At 40.0% G+C, this 16,633-nt stretch overlaps 1 protein-coding gene across 11 annotated transcripts in view; it reads left to right on the top strand.

The window, feature by feature from the left end:
* The first annotated feature begins 5,797 nt into the window (after nt 1–5,797).
* LOC109406135 (tyrosine-protein phosphatase 10D) overlaps nt 5,798–16,633 on the top strand; it is a 131,216-nt gene continuing 120,380 nt past the window's right edge. For 4 of the 11 annotated variants that reach the window (XM_029862592.2, XM_062842402.1, XM_062842399.1 and 1 more), the window contains exon 1: nt 5,801–6,944. In XM_029862592.2, coding sequence (XP_029718452.2) covers nt 6,858–6,944 — 87 coding nt within the window. In that variant the 5' untranslated portion in view covers nt 5,801–6,857. Of the gene's footprint in view, nt 6,945–16,633 lie in introns of all 11 variants that reach the window. The other 7 variants (XM_029862590.2, XM_062842400.1, XM_019674367.3 and 4 more) reach the window with 5 other exon arrangements.

Genomic DNA, 16,633 nt, shown 5'->3' with positions numbered 1-16,633 from the left:
CACTTTACCTTATCATTATACGAAAATAAACAAATTTTGATATAATCTGGATAGTTATTTGAACATACACTGTGCTGTATGTCTTATTTCGGAGAGCCAATAAGTATAATTTCATCTGAAAATCGATTGTTCGATCAATCAGACCATATATTCTACAGACTTAGTTGACCAACATATTCAACAATCGAGAAATTTCTTCTGAATTTTGCAGGCTCCAAGGGGGCTCACGGGTGCTTCAAGGGGTCTCATTGAGTTCAGGGGAGGTCCCAGTGGGTCTCAGGACCATTTCAGGGGTTTCAGGGCGTACCACGAGGTCTCAGGGGCGTTTCAAGGGGCTACTGGGATGTATCAGAGGCGTTTAAAGAAGTCTCAATGCCGTCTCAAGGGGTTCCAGGGTTCCATTGTATCTCAGGGGCAGAAGTGTTACGCAGGTGTTTTCCTGTATTTCGGAGGATCTTATGTAGGTTCGCTACATGTGGTTCGAGGGAGTTTTAAGGGGGATTTCAGTGACATTTAAGTAAATTTTGGAGGATTTTAGGCGTGTTTCACAGGCGTTCATTAAAGAAGTGGTCAATCCCGGCAGGTATTTCTCCGTGCTAGAAGCGGATTTCCTGAACCGAACCATAACGGATGGCCCAGAAGTGTAGCAGACAGCGTTGCTTTTTACGACCCGACATTTTTGTCTTTCAAAAAAGTTCTGTGACAGGTTGATTATATCGAGCCCTGAGGAAGATCCCATACCTGGACCGAAACGTTGGCGATGTTCTGAAATCAGTCAACGCAAATTATTTTAGACTGCAAGCCGAAAACCCAATAAATCGAGCACCCAAATCAATCGACATTAGTAACCAAAACAATATTGTACTAATCGTGTACAAAATTTCGTGAGAATCGGTTCAAATTTGACTGAGTTATAGCAAAATAGACCCGTGCAAAAAAAAACGGGTTTATGAGCGGAAGTATGCAAGAAGAAATCTAGCCCAACATGTAGAAACAAACCACTGCAAACTTCAGTTTCGCCTATCCCCCTAGTTGTCTAGTTAATATATTATAAGATTATAATGATCTCCTGGAAATTCCTTTGGTATAGGAAATCATATCTACAAGCGCAATCAATCTGAAACGTCTGGACCTTTTGGAACCAGAGGGGTCCTAATGTGACGCCGGTAATACAACCGAGCATTATAAATGCGTTCGAGGATGGTTAAGCTGCGGCTCCAAAAGCTTTTGAAACATTCTAAAATATTTTGCAACGCCTATAAAAGCCCCTTGAAGCTCACCAGGGAGCAATAACACTCCTAGAACTCCTCTGAGACACCCTGAAATACATTTAAAACGCTTCTGAAACACCCATGAAAATCTCCTGGAGAGCCTTTGATCGATGGCCCTGGATAGTTCCTTCTGAAACTAACAGAAACGCTCTGAAGCAACCTGAAGCAACCTGAAACGCCCTAAAGCAGCCTAAAAACCTAAAGAAAACTAAAATCTCTCTGAAATCTCCTTGAATACATTGAAACGCCTCCTATAACATCTCTGAAATTGCCCAGAAGTTCGAACTCCAACCCTTCCCTCACCCCTCTGAAAACGCCCTGAAACATAATGAAACGCCTTTGAAATCACTTTGAAACCTTCTTAAAGCTCTTTCTAAGACCCTGTGAAGCCCACTAAAACACCTCGGAAACCTCCTGAAATGCCCTAAAAAGCATTCAACTTGAAACTTGAAATCCCTGAAATTGCGAACAAAAAGAATGAAACTATTAAAGTGAAAATCACCAGGATTTGCTTTCCAAACAATCATTTTGCCTCGCATTTTCTCGAGCACAAATTCAAAGACCGATCAATCGCATTGGTCTAAAAATGCTATTCATTGACTGGTCACTACGAGTAAGCAAGCTACGTTGTTGTATGTAGTAATAGATACGACGACTCAGATTTTTGGATGAGTATAGGTACATCTTTTGAAATTTTTCTCTGATCGAAATTCTGATTTCTAGTATTGAAAAACCCGGAGCAAGTCATTTTATTTTTTTTTAAGTTTTTTTTTATGTTTGCGCAGAACTTCTATTTTGTAGCGATAATAACATGATTTTTATGGTAAATTGCTGACACGAGAGTAATAATGCAAGTAATGTGTCGGGCGTTTGTCATTCGGGCATTTGGAATTCGGGCGAATGGTTTTCGGGCGAATGTGACAGAACCAATGTGATTATAGTAAGTATTTATCACCCAAAGTACTGCAATATATTCACAAAACTACGTGTAATACAGGAAAAATACATTTTTTTGTAACTTTAAATTTGACGCTATAACCCCTATATTTTTTCATTTTAAAATGTGTACATATACTTGGAGAAGAAGTTTGCAGAATTTTGTTGATTTTTTTTTATTTGTGAATTTTAACTTAATGCTAATTCTTCACACTTTGTTGATAGTTTTCTTCTCGAAGAACTACAAAAAATTCAGAAAAATATGAGTTTTTCAGGAAAAATGTACAATATTGTTATAAATTCAAATTGATCTCAATATTCCATAGATTTTTTGAAACTAAATTAATTGCATATTTTACCATATTAAGTTTGCAGAACATGATTAATATTACCCTTGCCAAAGAACTCAAAAAAAAAAATCAGAAAACTGCGAATCTTTCATAAAAATTATACAATTTTGTAATACCGCCAGTCGGGGTGACATTGGGCCTAAGGGGTAACTTTGGGCCAAAAATCAAGAAAGATGTTTTGCTCAAAATACTAAAATTTAACAAAGTGATTTTCAAAAAGTGGATGGTATACGGTAAATATAACTTGCGTTGACCATCCGATGTAGAAAAAAGTCACATTTAGTCAATTTTCTATTAAGAAAACTTGATGTGAATTTTATGGTTAGGCGTACTGTACAATATCGTTGTTTTAAAATGCCTAGCAGAAAACAGCTGAAAACCGAACATGTAATGAATTTACTATTTTCTCGGTATGTTGGGTAGTTGTTTTGAAAAGTATAATAAGTTTTCTTTGTTTTGTATGCTATTTTGCATGAAAAACTTATTTACTCAAGCTGTAGTACAAATACTTCGTTTTGGGGGTGACTTTGGGCCATATAAAAGCAATGCAATCAGTACGAGAACCTTACAAATGTGAATTAAAATGACTGAGAGTATTCACATTTTTTTAATGCATAATACGGTGTAAAAATTTTGGAAATAAATGTTAGATTCATGCAAAATTAAAATTTACTCATATCAGTTGCTAGGCAGATGATAAAGAAATATTACTTTCGTCTTTTGAGAAAGTTAGTTGGAGTTATATTTATGGGATAGCGGATATATTGTGTAGGAACGTTGATCGTTTACAATGAATGTGGTAAAATTGTCACGTTTGTTTGTCTGTGATGTTATTTTGAAGTGTCTAGACACTGATAGGTTGTGGGCAAGTATCTATATATTTGATAGTTTCGATTTTCCAAGTTCCGATCGATGCATTGTCCAAGAAACACTCTGCCCTTCCGTATTTTGGGTGTTTGCAGTTGCGTTTTGAAGTCCTTCGTAAACGCGTAGACAAAGGATCATTTCAGCATGGTACAGGTTTTTCGGTTTGGCTACACGTCGATCACGATGCCGCAATCCACTGCTAGCCATCATGAACGGCGTTATTCGTATTTCCGGATTGAACATTCTTGACTATTTAAGATAAATGTCTGGATATAACAGCTGTTCAACGTATTCATCGTAAATGGTAGATCATTGAACTCTGTTCTGACCGGAGCTGTCTTCAAACATTTCACAGTCAAACCATAAACATGAGATTCATCATGTTCTAGAAATGTCGGATGTAATCTAGTACTTCACCGATTTCTTCCTATTGTTATACACTAAGTTACAGGCCTGCAAAATATCAGTGTCAGTGCCTGTTTTTCAGTCGAAAATGAATGACTGCAGCGTAGGAATACAAGTTGTGGTTTACTCTAAGCCAGGTATTCTGAATTCAGAGTTTAACGATATTGTCCAGCAGGGTTCCTAATTTCCACTTTTCATGTTCTTCCACATTCGAAGACAGTTAGCAGCGAACGGTTGTCGCTTTAGTTCGTGTGTATGCTTGTCAGCGACGACAACAAACTCCGGCGAATGGTGGGAAGCCACACTTGGAAATTACTCATTCGTCCATATTCGCATCGCAAGCGAATGCGATTCGTGAGTGATGCGATTGATATTGTGCAGACGAATTTTTGATGTTTTCGAATTATTTTCTTTGTTAATCTAGCACTTCAGCAACAATACAGTAAAAATATATGCATTACATGCAGGAATTTTTTTCTACTTATGATAATAGCCGCTTCGAACGCTCATCAGCAATCTTCACCATTCGCCATTCATTCATTCGCTTGCGATCCAAACTGCGACGAATGGCAACGAATATTCATGTCAAGCAGCAAGCTCATCGCTTCCCACTGGTGATGGGGTTGCGTGTTTGATCACGACGATCCGCTTGCTGCATCTTTCTCGATTCGCTTCAGCAAAGAGGAGTGAATATGAAAGGAGTGAGGCGAATATACCGATCCTTGTTGTCCAGCGCTCGGTGAACCCTCAACGGTGGTGGTGCTGAAAACCCCAAGGTATCAATCATGGCTGTTGCTCACGAGATCAACAAGCTAGAGGCCAGCTACGATCCAATGATGGCAGTGGTGGACGAGTATGTTGATATCTACACTCCTGTTTTCGCTGTATCTCTCATCAGGTAGGAAACTATGACCCAATGATGGCAGTGACATATCGTCGGTTTCCTGCAATAGGGGCACAATTCAAAATTTGTCATTTTTGAGATTTTGATGGCAAATGATGAAAAACTATGTAAAATTTCATCTCACAAAGACCCGTTCCAAAATTCGTTGTGAAACGCGAGATTTGGGCATTTTCACCAATTTTCCGCAGTAAGGGCACAACTCAAAATCAGTCAACTTTTTCAATAGTCGTTGAAAAATAGTTGTCAAAAATTCATGAAACAGATAGTCCTTCAGCCCCTTTCAATGATACAACAATTAAAATTTGTTTACTTTTGTCAAATGATGAGAGAAATAAGTGAATTTGCAGGAGGTGCTTCATGATTGCCAATTTTTCGAACGCTTATTCTGAAAATTCACATTTTTGAGTTGTGCCCCTATTGCAGGAAACCGACGATATGAGTACAGTGATATTTGCGCCATTGAAGTGTTGCTTATGCGAGCCAGTACGTTATTGGTTTCGTTGTATTTCTACCCAGATAGGAAACTTTCAAAATCCATATAGTGAATCGCGCCACTTGGGCGGTGGCTTCTATATTCGTCTGTTTTCCACTATAACTCAGTCAAATTTCAACCAATTGACACAACTTTTGGAATGTGGTGAGATAGGTATAGTATCTACCCGTGTACAACATTTCAAGTCAATTGGTTCAAAATTGACTGATTTATAGTGGAAAACAGACGAACATAGCGCGATACCCTAGTTATCAATTGATATTTTCATGAGTTTATCAGGTTCTACGTTGAAGGAGAAGAAACTCTTCTTGGCTCGCGACCTGATCCACTATTTCATTGTTGTTCAACATCACTGGGTACAATTCATAGTCGAACTCAGTAAAATTGTAGGCGTAGCAAACCCCACATGTTCCAGTTTGTTTGTTATCCGATCATTTCTCACTGCACTGCACACAACACAGTAGTGAGACGTGGGTGAGCGCGAGTCAAGTGTGCTGTTCACGAATCACAAACGTCAGTGCTGGATGGAACTTCTACACGAAGTTTGGCGTTTGCACTTGCCTACACACAGCAAACATTTGCCTCCCGTCGTCAGTATGAGAGTAGCACGAGAGCCGAGCTGAGCAGGTCCGCGTTTGTCCGTACGTTCGCCGCCGTCGCGAGGAAATCTGAAGTGCTGTGTAGGCGCAGAGTGAAATCTACTCGCACACACATGGATTTGTTTAATGTCGTTTCGAGCCCGTTTGCTGCGAGTTGAAAATTTGTGTGTATCCAATTCGTCACATCATTTGCACGGGGTGCCAGCTAAGCGTTTTCGGGAGGTTCGTCCTCAGCAGTGCAGCGATTCATACCTTCCATTCTGTCTTCGCTTTAAGCGCCATTAAAGCACCTTAGGATCATAGTTTTGCACAAAATACCAATGGATATACATACGTGACCTCATACGTAGACAGCAGGCCCAGCCTGCCGTCGTCGTCGACGGATAGGAGTAACTGTGAGGAAATTATGGCCCAAGGCAATTATTCTGCGTGGCGACACATCGAGTGGTAAAGGTGACGGATGTGTGTATGAAATGAAGCAAAAGGAAAAATGAATGAAATATCAAATTTCAAGCTGCCTGTGTGCTACTATAAACGTAGTTATATGTACAAGTGACGGGGCTGCAGGGTGCGAAGGAGCGAGTGTGCGAAAAATAGTGCGAAACAATGAGCGCCACAGTTGCTAGCAAGATGATAAAGAAAAGTGAAAATTCATTGAATGGAATTCGCAAGCTAAATCGTTTCTACGGGCAAAATCTGTGCAGCTAGCTAATGCTTCTGGCGTAAATAGTGAATCCCCTTCTCCTTTCTGTGTTTTTGCGAGTATAAATCTTCCCCCGCCACTGTCGTCTTTCTCGTGTCTCCATCGTCAATCGGTGCACTGCGTGCAAAGGTGAATCGTATTCTGTTCCAATCGTTCTACAACAAGTTCATCATATTTCGTAATTAATCGGAGAAGAAGTTATCACACGGAAAATCGAAGGGAAGAAAAGTGGAGGTATAGAAAAACAAAAAGGAGAAACACAATTCCATCACACCCATACACACATCTCTAAGTCGCTGTACAGATCTATATATAGCAACCGCATAAACATGTATTCAACTGCTGCCATATTTGGATATAAAACATCGGGTATCTCGCTCACGCTGCTGCTAGCACTGATTTCCAGTCTGATACAGGTAAGGTGTATCTGGTTTCGCATTCTGATGCGATTTTTGTTGATTGTTTTTTCAGCTATCGAACTCCGGTTCGGCGTTTATTGTCGTTCATATTTAAGCGCGAAGCGATACTGAATGAATTTTGATTAATGGTAATTTTGCTGATTTGAAACCTTAGAGCTGTTCTGATGGGGGAAAAAACTTCCACATGAATAACACTTATTTTGTGCTATTCTAACAAATCGATTCCAATCGAATATGGCTACAATACCTAGCCACAACCCTCGGTTCGTAGCTGAAGTCCTTAATCCTCGACTGAGTCACACATTTACCAGATCGTTCTGCACCTGATCCGCCCACATTGCACGCTCTTCTTGTATCATCCGGATTTCTTACGAATACCAGCCTGGCGATGCGTGAGCTTTGCAGACTCCCGTGGTATGGTAGCCCGAAGCACTTTCTTCCCCCGCAAAGATATTCATAAAGCCACCTGGCGATCACCCGACCATCAAACAGAAATCTAAATCAACCACGTTCTACTCGACGGTAAATTCTTCTCAAATATAATCAATGGCCGCACATACCGCAGTGCGAATATTGATTCAGATCACTACCTAGTTGCTGTATGCATGCGCTCACAGCTTTCGACATTTATTACTACGCGTCGAAGTCGAACGCTGCGGCTCAACATCGAGCGGCTGCGTAACGTAGAAGTGGTTCAAGACTACGCACAGCAGTTAGCAGTGGCCCTACCAACGAAAGAGAAGCTTGGCAAGATGGCTGAAGAGACATCCGATCCGCTATAGGTGGTACATTAGCTGCAGCTTTGTGACTCCGAATAACAGAAACGACTGGTACGACGGCGAATGTGAACAATTGAAAAACGAGAAAAATGCAACTTGGGCGAGAATTTTGCAACACCGCACGAGGACGAATAAAGAAATTTATAGACTGATACGGAACAGGCAGAGCTCGGTCTTACGGAGGAAAAAGCGCCAGCAGGAAGATCGAGATCACGAAGCGATGGAAGAGCTGCACCGCGCTAAGGACACACGGAAGCTCTATGAGAAGCAGAATTGCTTGCGCAGAGGCTTAGTACCACAAGCCAACATGTGCGGAGACAATCAAGAGAATCTTCTCACGAGCGAGCGTGAGGTGGTCAAGACTCAAGAGGTGCCGGCAGCATTACGATGAGCACCTCAATGGCGATGAGCACTAGGTGGCGTGGTAACAGATCTAGGAGTAAGTGCGCAGGACGAAAAATATCCGGCTCCTAACCTCCAAAAGATTAAGGAAAAGGTTGGCCAGTTGAAAAACAACAAAGCCGCTGGAGCAGATCAACTACCAAGCGAGATTCTAAAATACTGTAGAGGAGCACTGATGAGAGCACTACACTGGGTCATTACCAAGATTAGGGAGGAGGAAGTATTACCGGAGGAAGGGATGAAAGATATCGTGTGTCCCATCTACAAAAAGGGCGACAAGTTGGATTGCGGGAACTACCGCGCGATCACATTACTGAACGCTGCCTACAAGATACTCTCTTAAAATTAATGCCACCGTCTATTACCGATTGCAAGAGAGTTCGTGGGGCAATATCAGGCAGAATTCATGGGTGAACGAACCAGAGGTTCACCATCCGCCAGGTGTTGCAGAAATGCCGCGAATGCAACGTGCCCACACATCACTTGTTCATCGATTTTAAATCAGCGTATAATACAATCGATAGATACCAGCTATGGTAGATTATGCACGATTACGGATTCCGGATAAACTGATACGATTGATCAAGGGGACGATGGATCGAGTGACGTGCGTAATTCGAGTATCAGGGACACTCGCGAGTCCCTTCGAATCTCGCAGAGGGTTACGGCAAGGTGATGGTCTTTCGTGTTTGCTATTTAACATCGCCTTAGCAGGTGTAATAAAGAGAGCGTGGATAAACACGCCTGGATCGATTATCAGAAATCCGTTCAGTTGCTTGGTTTCCCTTATGATATTGATATTATAGCTCGTAAATTTGAAAAGATGGCGGAAACATATATGCGACTAAAGAATGGAGCGAGGTGAATCGGATTGGTCATTAACGTGTCTAAGACAAAGTACATGATGGCAAAGGGCTCTAGGGAGGAATTACCGGGCCCATCACCCAGAATTTCTATCGACGGTGATGAAATCGAGGCGGTTGAAGAATTAGTGTAGTTGGGCTTACTGGTACCATCCCCTCCAGCTGCCTTATTGTTCTTGAGCTGCTGGCTGGAAAGTATCCCTAACTTCCCTCAACGTGGGAATCGACTCGTTGTTGCTCCTTGCTGTACTATCGTAGTGCCGCTGCCTTGGTCCTACAAGTCTGCGCTCAAGTGTTCGTCGTAGTGCATCTTCCACCTTTCGATCACCTCACGTTCGTCCGTCAAGATGCTCCTGTTCTCATCCCAGCACATTTTGGGTTCGTGGCACGATATCTTTGCGGGATGCATTGAGCTTCTTGTAACACTTCCGTGTTTCTTGTGAACAACACAGTAGTTTCATTTGTTCGCACGCGGCTTCTTCCAGGCGGCGCATATTCTCTCGGAAGTGGTGGTCATGCTGTTTCTACGATTTTCGTACCATTCTACCGAGTCCGTTCTGCAGCATGACCACCCTCGCTGCGTTCTTCTTTTCCAAAATCTCTCTACAATCGTCGTCGAATCAATATGTAATGTATCGTATTTTGTTAATGACGGAAGGTTATTGGAGCATTTCTACTAAAGATGGAAAAAAAAACGGTTCACTTTAGTGATCGGATCCGAGCCGAATCAGATTGGGCATATGACGCCATCCAACAAGCTGGTGGGTAGTTCTTCATCCTCCCATATCTTTATTAGAATCTGGTTGATGTAGCTGCTCGCTTCCGTGCTCAAGAAGTTCGACCGGGATCTTGTTCTTCCCGAAAGTTTTGCTATTTTGAGCTCCTAAAGGGCCTTCTTTATGGACATACAACAAGTACTTGTAGTGTTTTAGCGATACTTGGAGAGTTTGGAAGGTATTGACCAATGTACTCTTCAGAACCTTGAATGCATCAACCAAAGATTTCGTAATTTCTAGGACGTACATACCACGGTAAAAATTGTCAAAAAAATATTCCCAGGCATTCATGAATGATAACAACAATTATTTATTTCATGGCAAGCACTGGCGCAAATTTGAGCCACGCACCATTTGGTAGTTGTATAAAGCCTCCGCATATCGCTTCGATCCATACTATTATGCGCATCAGCAATCAAACCCTTTACGCTACCGTTTCTCGCAGTGATAGATACGAATCGCTTGTATTCATGCCACCTTTTACCACTGAACCGAGTACTGGCCACTGGAATTTGAGGTATTTGTCTCGTTTGTCATTCGTAGTAATTCATAAATACGTAACAAATCAAGCTGTTATAAACAGTCTAATGCCCATAAAAATGATTGGCTTTGATACTAAACCCCCATACGATGTATCGCGACATAATCACATCGAACATCTGTCAGTCATAATCATTAAACTGAGCCAATCATATTCACATATCGCACGTCGAGTCTAGCTCCTGTCGACTCATTAGACGGTTCACTGCTTGATGAGCATGGGGCTCGTGATGTAAAGGCAACAACAGTGTGCGATGGAAGCCACCACCCCGTTATCTGTAATCAGTTGCAAGTCGCAAGTCGATGAGATTATGCCGCCGCACTCGATGCAGTTGTTCGAAGCGTTTTCATTCTGCTCTCTTATCAGCAGTATAGCTGCTTCCCACAAACGTGCCGGAGTGCTGCATGGGAATTGAGTGAGTCAGGATAAGGCCGACCTTCGGCAGGAACGGTAGGCGATCAATAAAAGATAATTTATCGCTGCTACTAACTACTGACATGATAGCAAATATGTTTATTTGCTTTAGGAAAAAAGACACTTGTCACAATATGGCACTTGAAGTTATTATAATTGCTGATATCGTCGTTATCGGATCGATGGGCAAATACAGTATATCGACGCTTTCGTGTAAGAAAGGTCCGAAACTCAATAACACAGCGTAACAAACATTAAGTTTTGGTCTGTCTCAAAAGCTAACTTATGTATCTCTGACAGGTTTTGGGCCGCTGAATCCGAATCCGAGCTCAAATTTGCTCCAGCACGTCACAGTTTTGGGCTATACCTCCATTAGGGCAAAATATGCGATTTTAGGCTTTTTTAATTGTATGCCATTAGGTATGGAAATATTTTTTTAAGCAATCAAAGGGTAAATTGGTCAATTAACATCTAAATTAACGACTCATGCAAAATATTTTGTTTTACTAAATCGATTTTGATAGTTTTAATCGATTTATGTATGTTAGATACCTACAATATTTCCCATACAAGTCACCCTCCAAAAGCTGCATGCAAGTTTACTTACTAACTTTACTGCTTAAATCTATCAAATTTGATTAGGTAAAACGAAATATTTTACATGCATCGTTAATTTAGAAGGTCAATTGACATTTTGATTGCTAAAAAAAATATTTCCATGCTTAATGGCTTGCAGTCAAAAAAACCCAAAATCGCATAAAATATGCCCTATAAATTGAGGTTTAGCTAAAAATTGTGACGTGCTGGAGCAAATCTGAGCCCGGATTCGGATTCAATGGCCCAAAATCTGTCAGAGACACATAAGTTTGCTCTTGAGACAAAAAAATGTTGCGCTGTGTAATGGTTATTTTCAGAATAAGCGATTGTAAAGGTCCCATTAGACATGACAAATATTTGGCCAAACATGCTCAACAAATGACCTACACAACGTAAATCACGGCAACCTCGGATGAATGTCGGACTACAATGGCAAATATTGGTCATTATGACAAACAGTCTAATGGCCCTTAAGTTAGGGCTCTCAAAGTACTTCCTACTATTTCGTTTATTTAATTCGTCATTTGAAGGAAATGGACTAACATTGATCATTGCACTTGAAAGGCACTCAAAGGCAGGGTTCGTAATTTTCGTTTCGGCAATACGAAATATGGCTATTCTCACGGCGGCGGGAGAGCTTATTTTCACTATTTTGCTTGAGGAACATTTTTCCCCTCCAGCACTTCTTTCGAGAGTAGCGATTCATGATAACTGAAAATTGCTTCAACCTGCAGATAATTTCTTTTCGTTCTGTTCAATTTTCTCTCACCCAATTTTCACGAAAATCTTTTCAAAGCAGATTAACAAAAATTGTGCCCGCGACGGGATTCGAACCTGGAACATTACTAAAAACATACGCGACACACGCACTCTATCCACACCACCACGCCAACCCCACAGAGGGTGTAGAAAATATAATGTATAAAACCAATCATCGTCGGCGTCATATGAGTCAAGGAAAGACAACATAATCGGCCGACAAAGAGCAAACGAAATTCTCGCACCTTTGGGAGTGAGTGAAAAATTGTTTTCGCTCTGCTCTTTGTGCGGGAGATTTCTCAAGCCAGATTTTCCCTGAAAATTGGCGTGAGGGAGAATTCTATTTTCGTGAGAATGAGCGAAAATTCCGACCGCTGCTCAAAGGACATTTTAAACGACTATGAAAAAAGTTAGCTTATTTTTAATTAAGCCTTTATTGCACAAATGAAAATCAACAAATCTCGCGTTTCTCAATGAATTTCAGAACAGGTCCTTGTGAGATGAAAGTTTAAAGTAAAACGGGGTAATTTTGATAGTTTTTCAGCAAATATCCTTAATATTTTTCCATGTAACAGTATGTCCTCTAGTTTTATATTTTTTAAACAAGTACTGGGGTATCAGTTATAAATTGCAATTAAAAGATTCGACAATTTTAAATATTTTGCATATAAGCGAGAATCATATTTTCATTTTGGGGTAGCTTTGATAATGGCCTGAAAAACACATCAAATCTTGAAAAATAATCACAGATTGAAATCATAGGAATATAAACATGATGAGAGAAGCCTTGTGGAACATATCAGATTGAGTTTTTATATCAAAACATGGACTTTTTACAAAATTCTACATATAAAAATGAGTTTGTGGAGTACTGAATGAACAACACAGTAAGGTTAGCTGCCAAAAATCGTTATTTTTGTAAACATATATTTTTAACGGTACATCAACATATTATTACATGCTATTCATGGTGAGTTCTCTTTATTTGAGTTGTTTTTGAAAGTTTTATAAACAAATTTTGAACACAACAGATTTAACTATCGTCTACCCCCGTTTGTTTGAACGAGACCTCATGCAAACCAACGGGGTTCATTTTTTTAATTTGAACTTCTAGTAACCCTTTTTTTGTTCTTTTTTCTGTTTTTATTTATGTGTATTCTAACAAAACGCTAATTCTACACTAATTCTAGTAACCCTGTGAGCATCGAAAACCACACTGATGGTAACCCTTTTTACTGTTTTGTTTTGATTCTGCGCTCCGTTTTACCCCGTTCCATAAGTAGAATGATGTTTGAACCATTTTTAGTTTGAATGATGTGCAGATTGAATGGGGTCAGATTAAAAAGCGTTCAGATAAGATGAGGTCAAACCAACGGGGGTAGGCGGTACATGAAATTACAAGGACATTGTATACTTTTAGGCGTTTATTGGTGTATGGAGATTTATTTGTCCCAATTTACAAAATTGATTCCAGTTCGTAAAAACACACTCTGTTAAGAGATTCAAGGCCAGATTTGGAATCTACTATGATAGGTCTACCGAGAATAAGAGGCTATGCTTTGAAAAAATAGTTGGAACGAATTCATACTGCAGATTGCTTGAAGGGATTGACAATTGACAAAAATATCAACAATTTTTACTTTTTGCCCAAAAAGTTTAATTTTTTTTTTTTTTTTTTTGTTTTGAGAGATTTTACCCTAAAGAGGCATTCGTCTCTAACGCATATTAAAAAGTTTAATATAAACGTGGTTTTAATGAAAATACGTCTAAGATGGACTTTCATATGTATAGTTTAGATCTACGTTTGCCTTTTTCCTAACTGATTGAAGGAATCATAGTTATAGGATAAACTATACAATGCCTTTCGCACTATCAAAGGTACCCGCATTATCAAAGTTACCCCATTTTACGGTACGTAGTTTTCCATCATTTGTCATCAAAATCTCAAAAAAAATCAGTTGTGTCCCTTTTGCACGCAACCGACGATATGTTGAATGAGTTTAATAGGACGCAATCAGTGAAGTACTAGAATGAAAGTTGTGAGCTGGATTTGTGTATGGTTATGAGATGATCAATTCTCCGTTTCTGCAATGATATGGTGCAAACAGTGTGGGTTAGGGTGGCCCACACTTATATGAAAAACAAAAATTTCGAAAAATGCCAAGTCCTACCTCCTAAATCAGTTGTTTTGGACTCCCAGAAGCTACGTTCAAAATTTGAGCAAAATCGGTTGAACCTAAGGGGGCGCTCAAAACGCTTGAAGTTTGTATGGGAAAACTTGGCCAAATGTATGCGGAAATTTTAGGTTTTCGAATTTTGCCGCTAGGTGGCGCTGTAAGCGTTCAATAAATAAACCTTTTTTTATTATTGTACGTGACTATATGCCAAAGAACTTTGTCGAAGACCGCAAAGTAATCCTACGGCTGTGAAAAAAGTTATACCCTAGGCAAAGTGAGGCTAAGTATTGAGATATCATTATTGATATTATTCCTTTACATGTATTGGCAAAACAACAATAAAGTTTATCTTCACTTTACCTAGGGTATAACGTTTTTACAGACGTTGGATCACTTTGCGGTCTTCGACAAAGCTGTTTGGCATATAGTCACCAACAGTAATACCAAAGGGTTTATTTATTGAACGCTTACAGCGCTACCTAGCGGCAAAATTCGAAAACTTAAAATTTCTGCATGCATTTGGCCAAATTTTCCCATACAAACTTCAAGCGTTTTGAGCGCCCCCTTAGGCTCAACCGATTTTGCTCAAATTTTGAACGTAGCTTCTGGAAGTCAAAAACTACCGATTTAGGAGGTAAGATTTGGCAATTTTCGAAATTTTTTGTTTTTCATATACGTGTGGGCCACCTTAGTGTGGGTATTATGATTTCTTGCCTTACTTGATACTGCTTGAGCAAAAAATTGGGTAACTATGTTGTTGAAGTTGCAAGAAATAAATAATATGTACATACGCTCCTGGACCGACCGGGAATCGAACCCGTCATCCTCAGCATTATCATTCTAGATACCCACGTCTCGGCCCCTTACGCATTTCGTGATTTTTTTTTTTCCAATGTCTGTCGTTTCGTCGAACCTGTAGCGACATTAGATCACACGGAATGATAACCATGCCACCTCTCTATCCCACACCAAATCGAGACAAGTACATATAGCCAAATGTTCAATCAAAATAGATGAATGAAAAGAGGCCCATAGAAAAATATCCCAAAGTAATTTCATTTTGACCTTTAATTTATCGAATCAAGGTGCACAGTAGCAAGCAAACGGTTCTGATTTTCCATTGCATTGTATGTATTTCAGTCCACAACCCCATGCTACAGTAAACACGCCACAATGTTGCTCACATGACCTCCGGGTATGTTCAACCCATGCAACCGGATTCTGCTGTGAGAGCACAGAGCAGCTGGTTACCTCCCCAGCTCGGAATCAGGTCCATATGCAAACAAACCGTATACCGCCATGCACCGGCCGTGGTCGGTCGGTTGTGGCTCAGTGCCCATTCCAACCGTGCCATGCCACATCAACATACCTACTTCGACGCTGAACTTGTTGCACGCATTCTTTGACTTTTTGATTTTTAGCCGACTGCGCGCTGCTACTAGATTTAGTTTATACTTATATGTGAGTAGTATAGGTTAAACTGCAGCGGTAGCCAATTCTGATGTTTTGCTTCTGCATCGGTCGGACTAATATGTAGTCAGATGTGCAAGTGCGAGTGTTTCAATTGAGTTCGGCGATGAGAAAGTGTTTCCTAACCGTCTTACCGCAGCATCATTTTTCTATCAATCACCCACTCGAATACAGTTGAAATATTTCTAAATGAAAACAATACATTTCTGTTAATGTTTGAATTATTTTACATATTGAACTTATCGCAAACCTCGTTATAGCAGCGCTATCTTTAGATTGTTCTTCTCAGACAGCTCGCATACATACATATTTCCATTTCAACAAGCTGATTTGATTTGCTTGCCTTCTCTCGTGTTTTGTACTAATTCAATTACATATTCATTTCCCATTCCGTATTATTTCAAATTCATTTCCTATTGCATTTCAACAATCCATATTCTTATATTGGTGCAATCTTGTGCACCTGAACCTCCGTAAATCTGATCAAACCAATCAATCGTTACAATAACATCAATTCTGTTCGATCTTAGAAACAGCCCTAAGTACTTGGCGTGATCACTGTTTTGAATTTGTATCTGATTAATTTTTATTATCCTTGTGAAATGGACATACAATTACGACTTCTGACAGGTTGATGCTTAGGTTCACCTTAATTCGTCAAGAATGTGTATAGGTTAAGTGTGCCAGTTATGGCTATAGTACCTCCTGTACGCCATATTTGATTTCAAACAATTTACGATGTAAATTAACATGAAACATTTTGTGAATTAAAGATCACATTTACATTACTGTCATTACTGGTACAGCGTACAGGCATCCGAGTTTAGAGCCCTTTGCATTATCTCCGAACAATATGGTCATACTCATATAGATAATATCGTCTGCAAAACTCGCAACTTCAAAACCTT

The sequence above is a fragment of the Aedes albopictus genome, chromosome 3, assembly GCF_035046485.1.
Source record: "Aedes albopictus strain Foshan chromosome 3, AalbF5, whole genome shotgun sequence".
Classification (NCBI taxonomy): Eukaryota; Metazoa; Arthropoda; class Insecta; order Diptera; family Culicidae; genus Aedes; species Aedes albopictus.
Note: the sequence above shows the minus strand (reverse complement) of the source record. Positions and strands in the feature narration are given on the sequence as shown.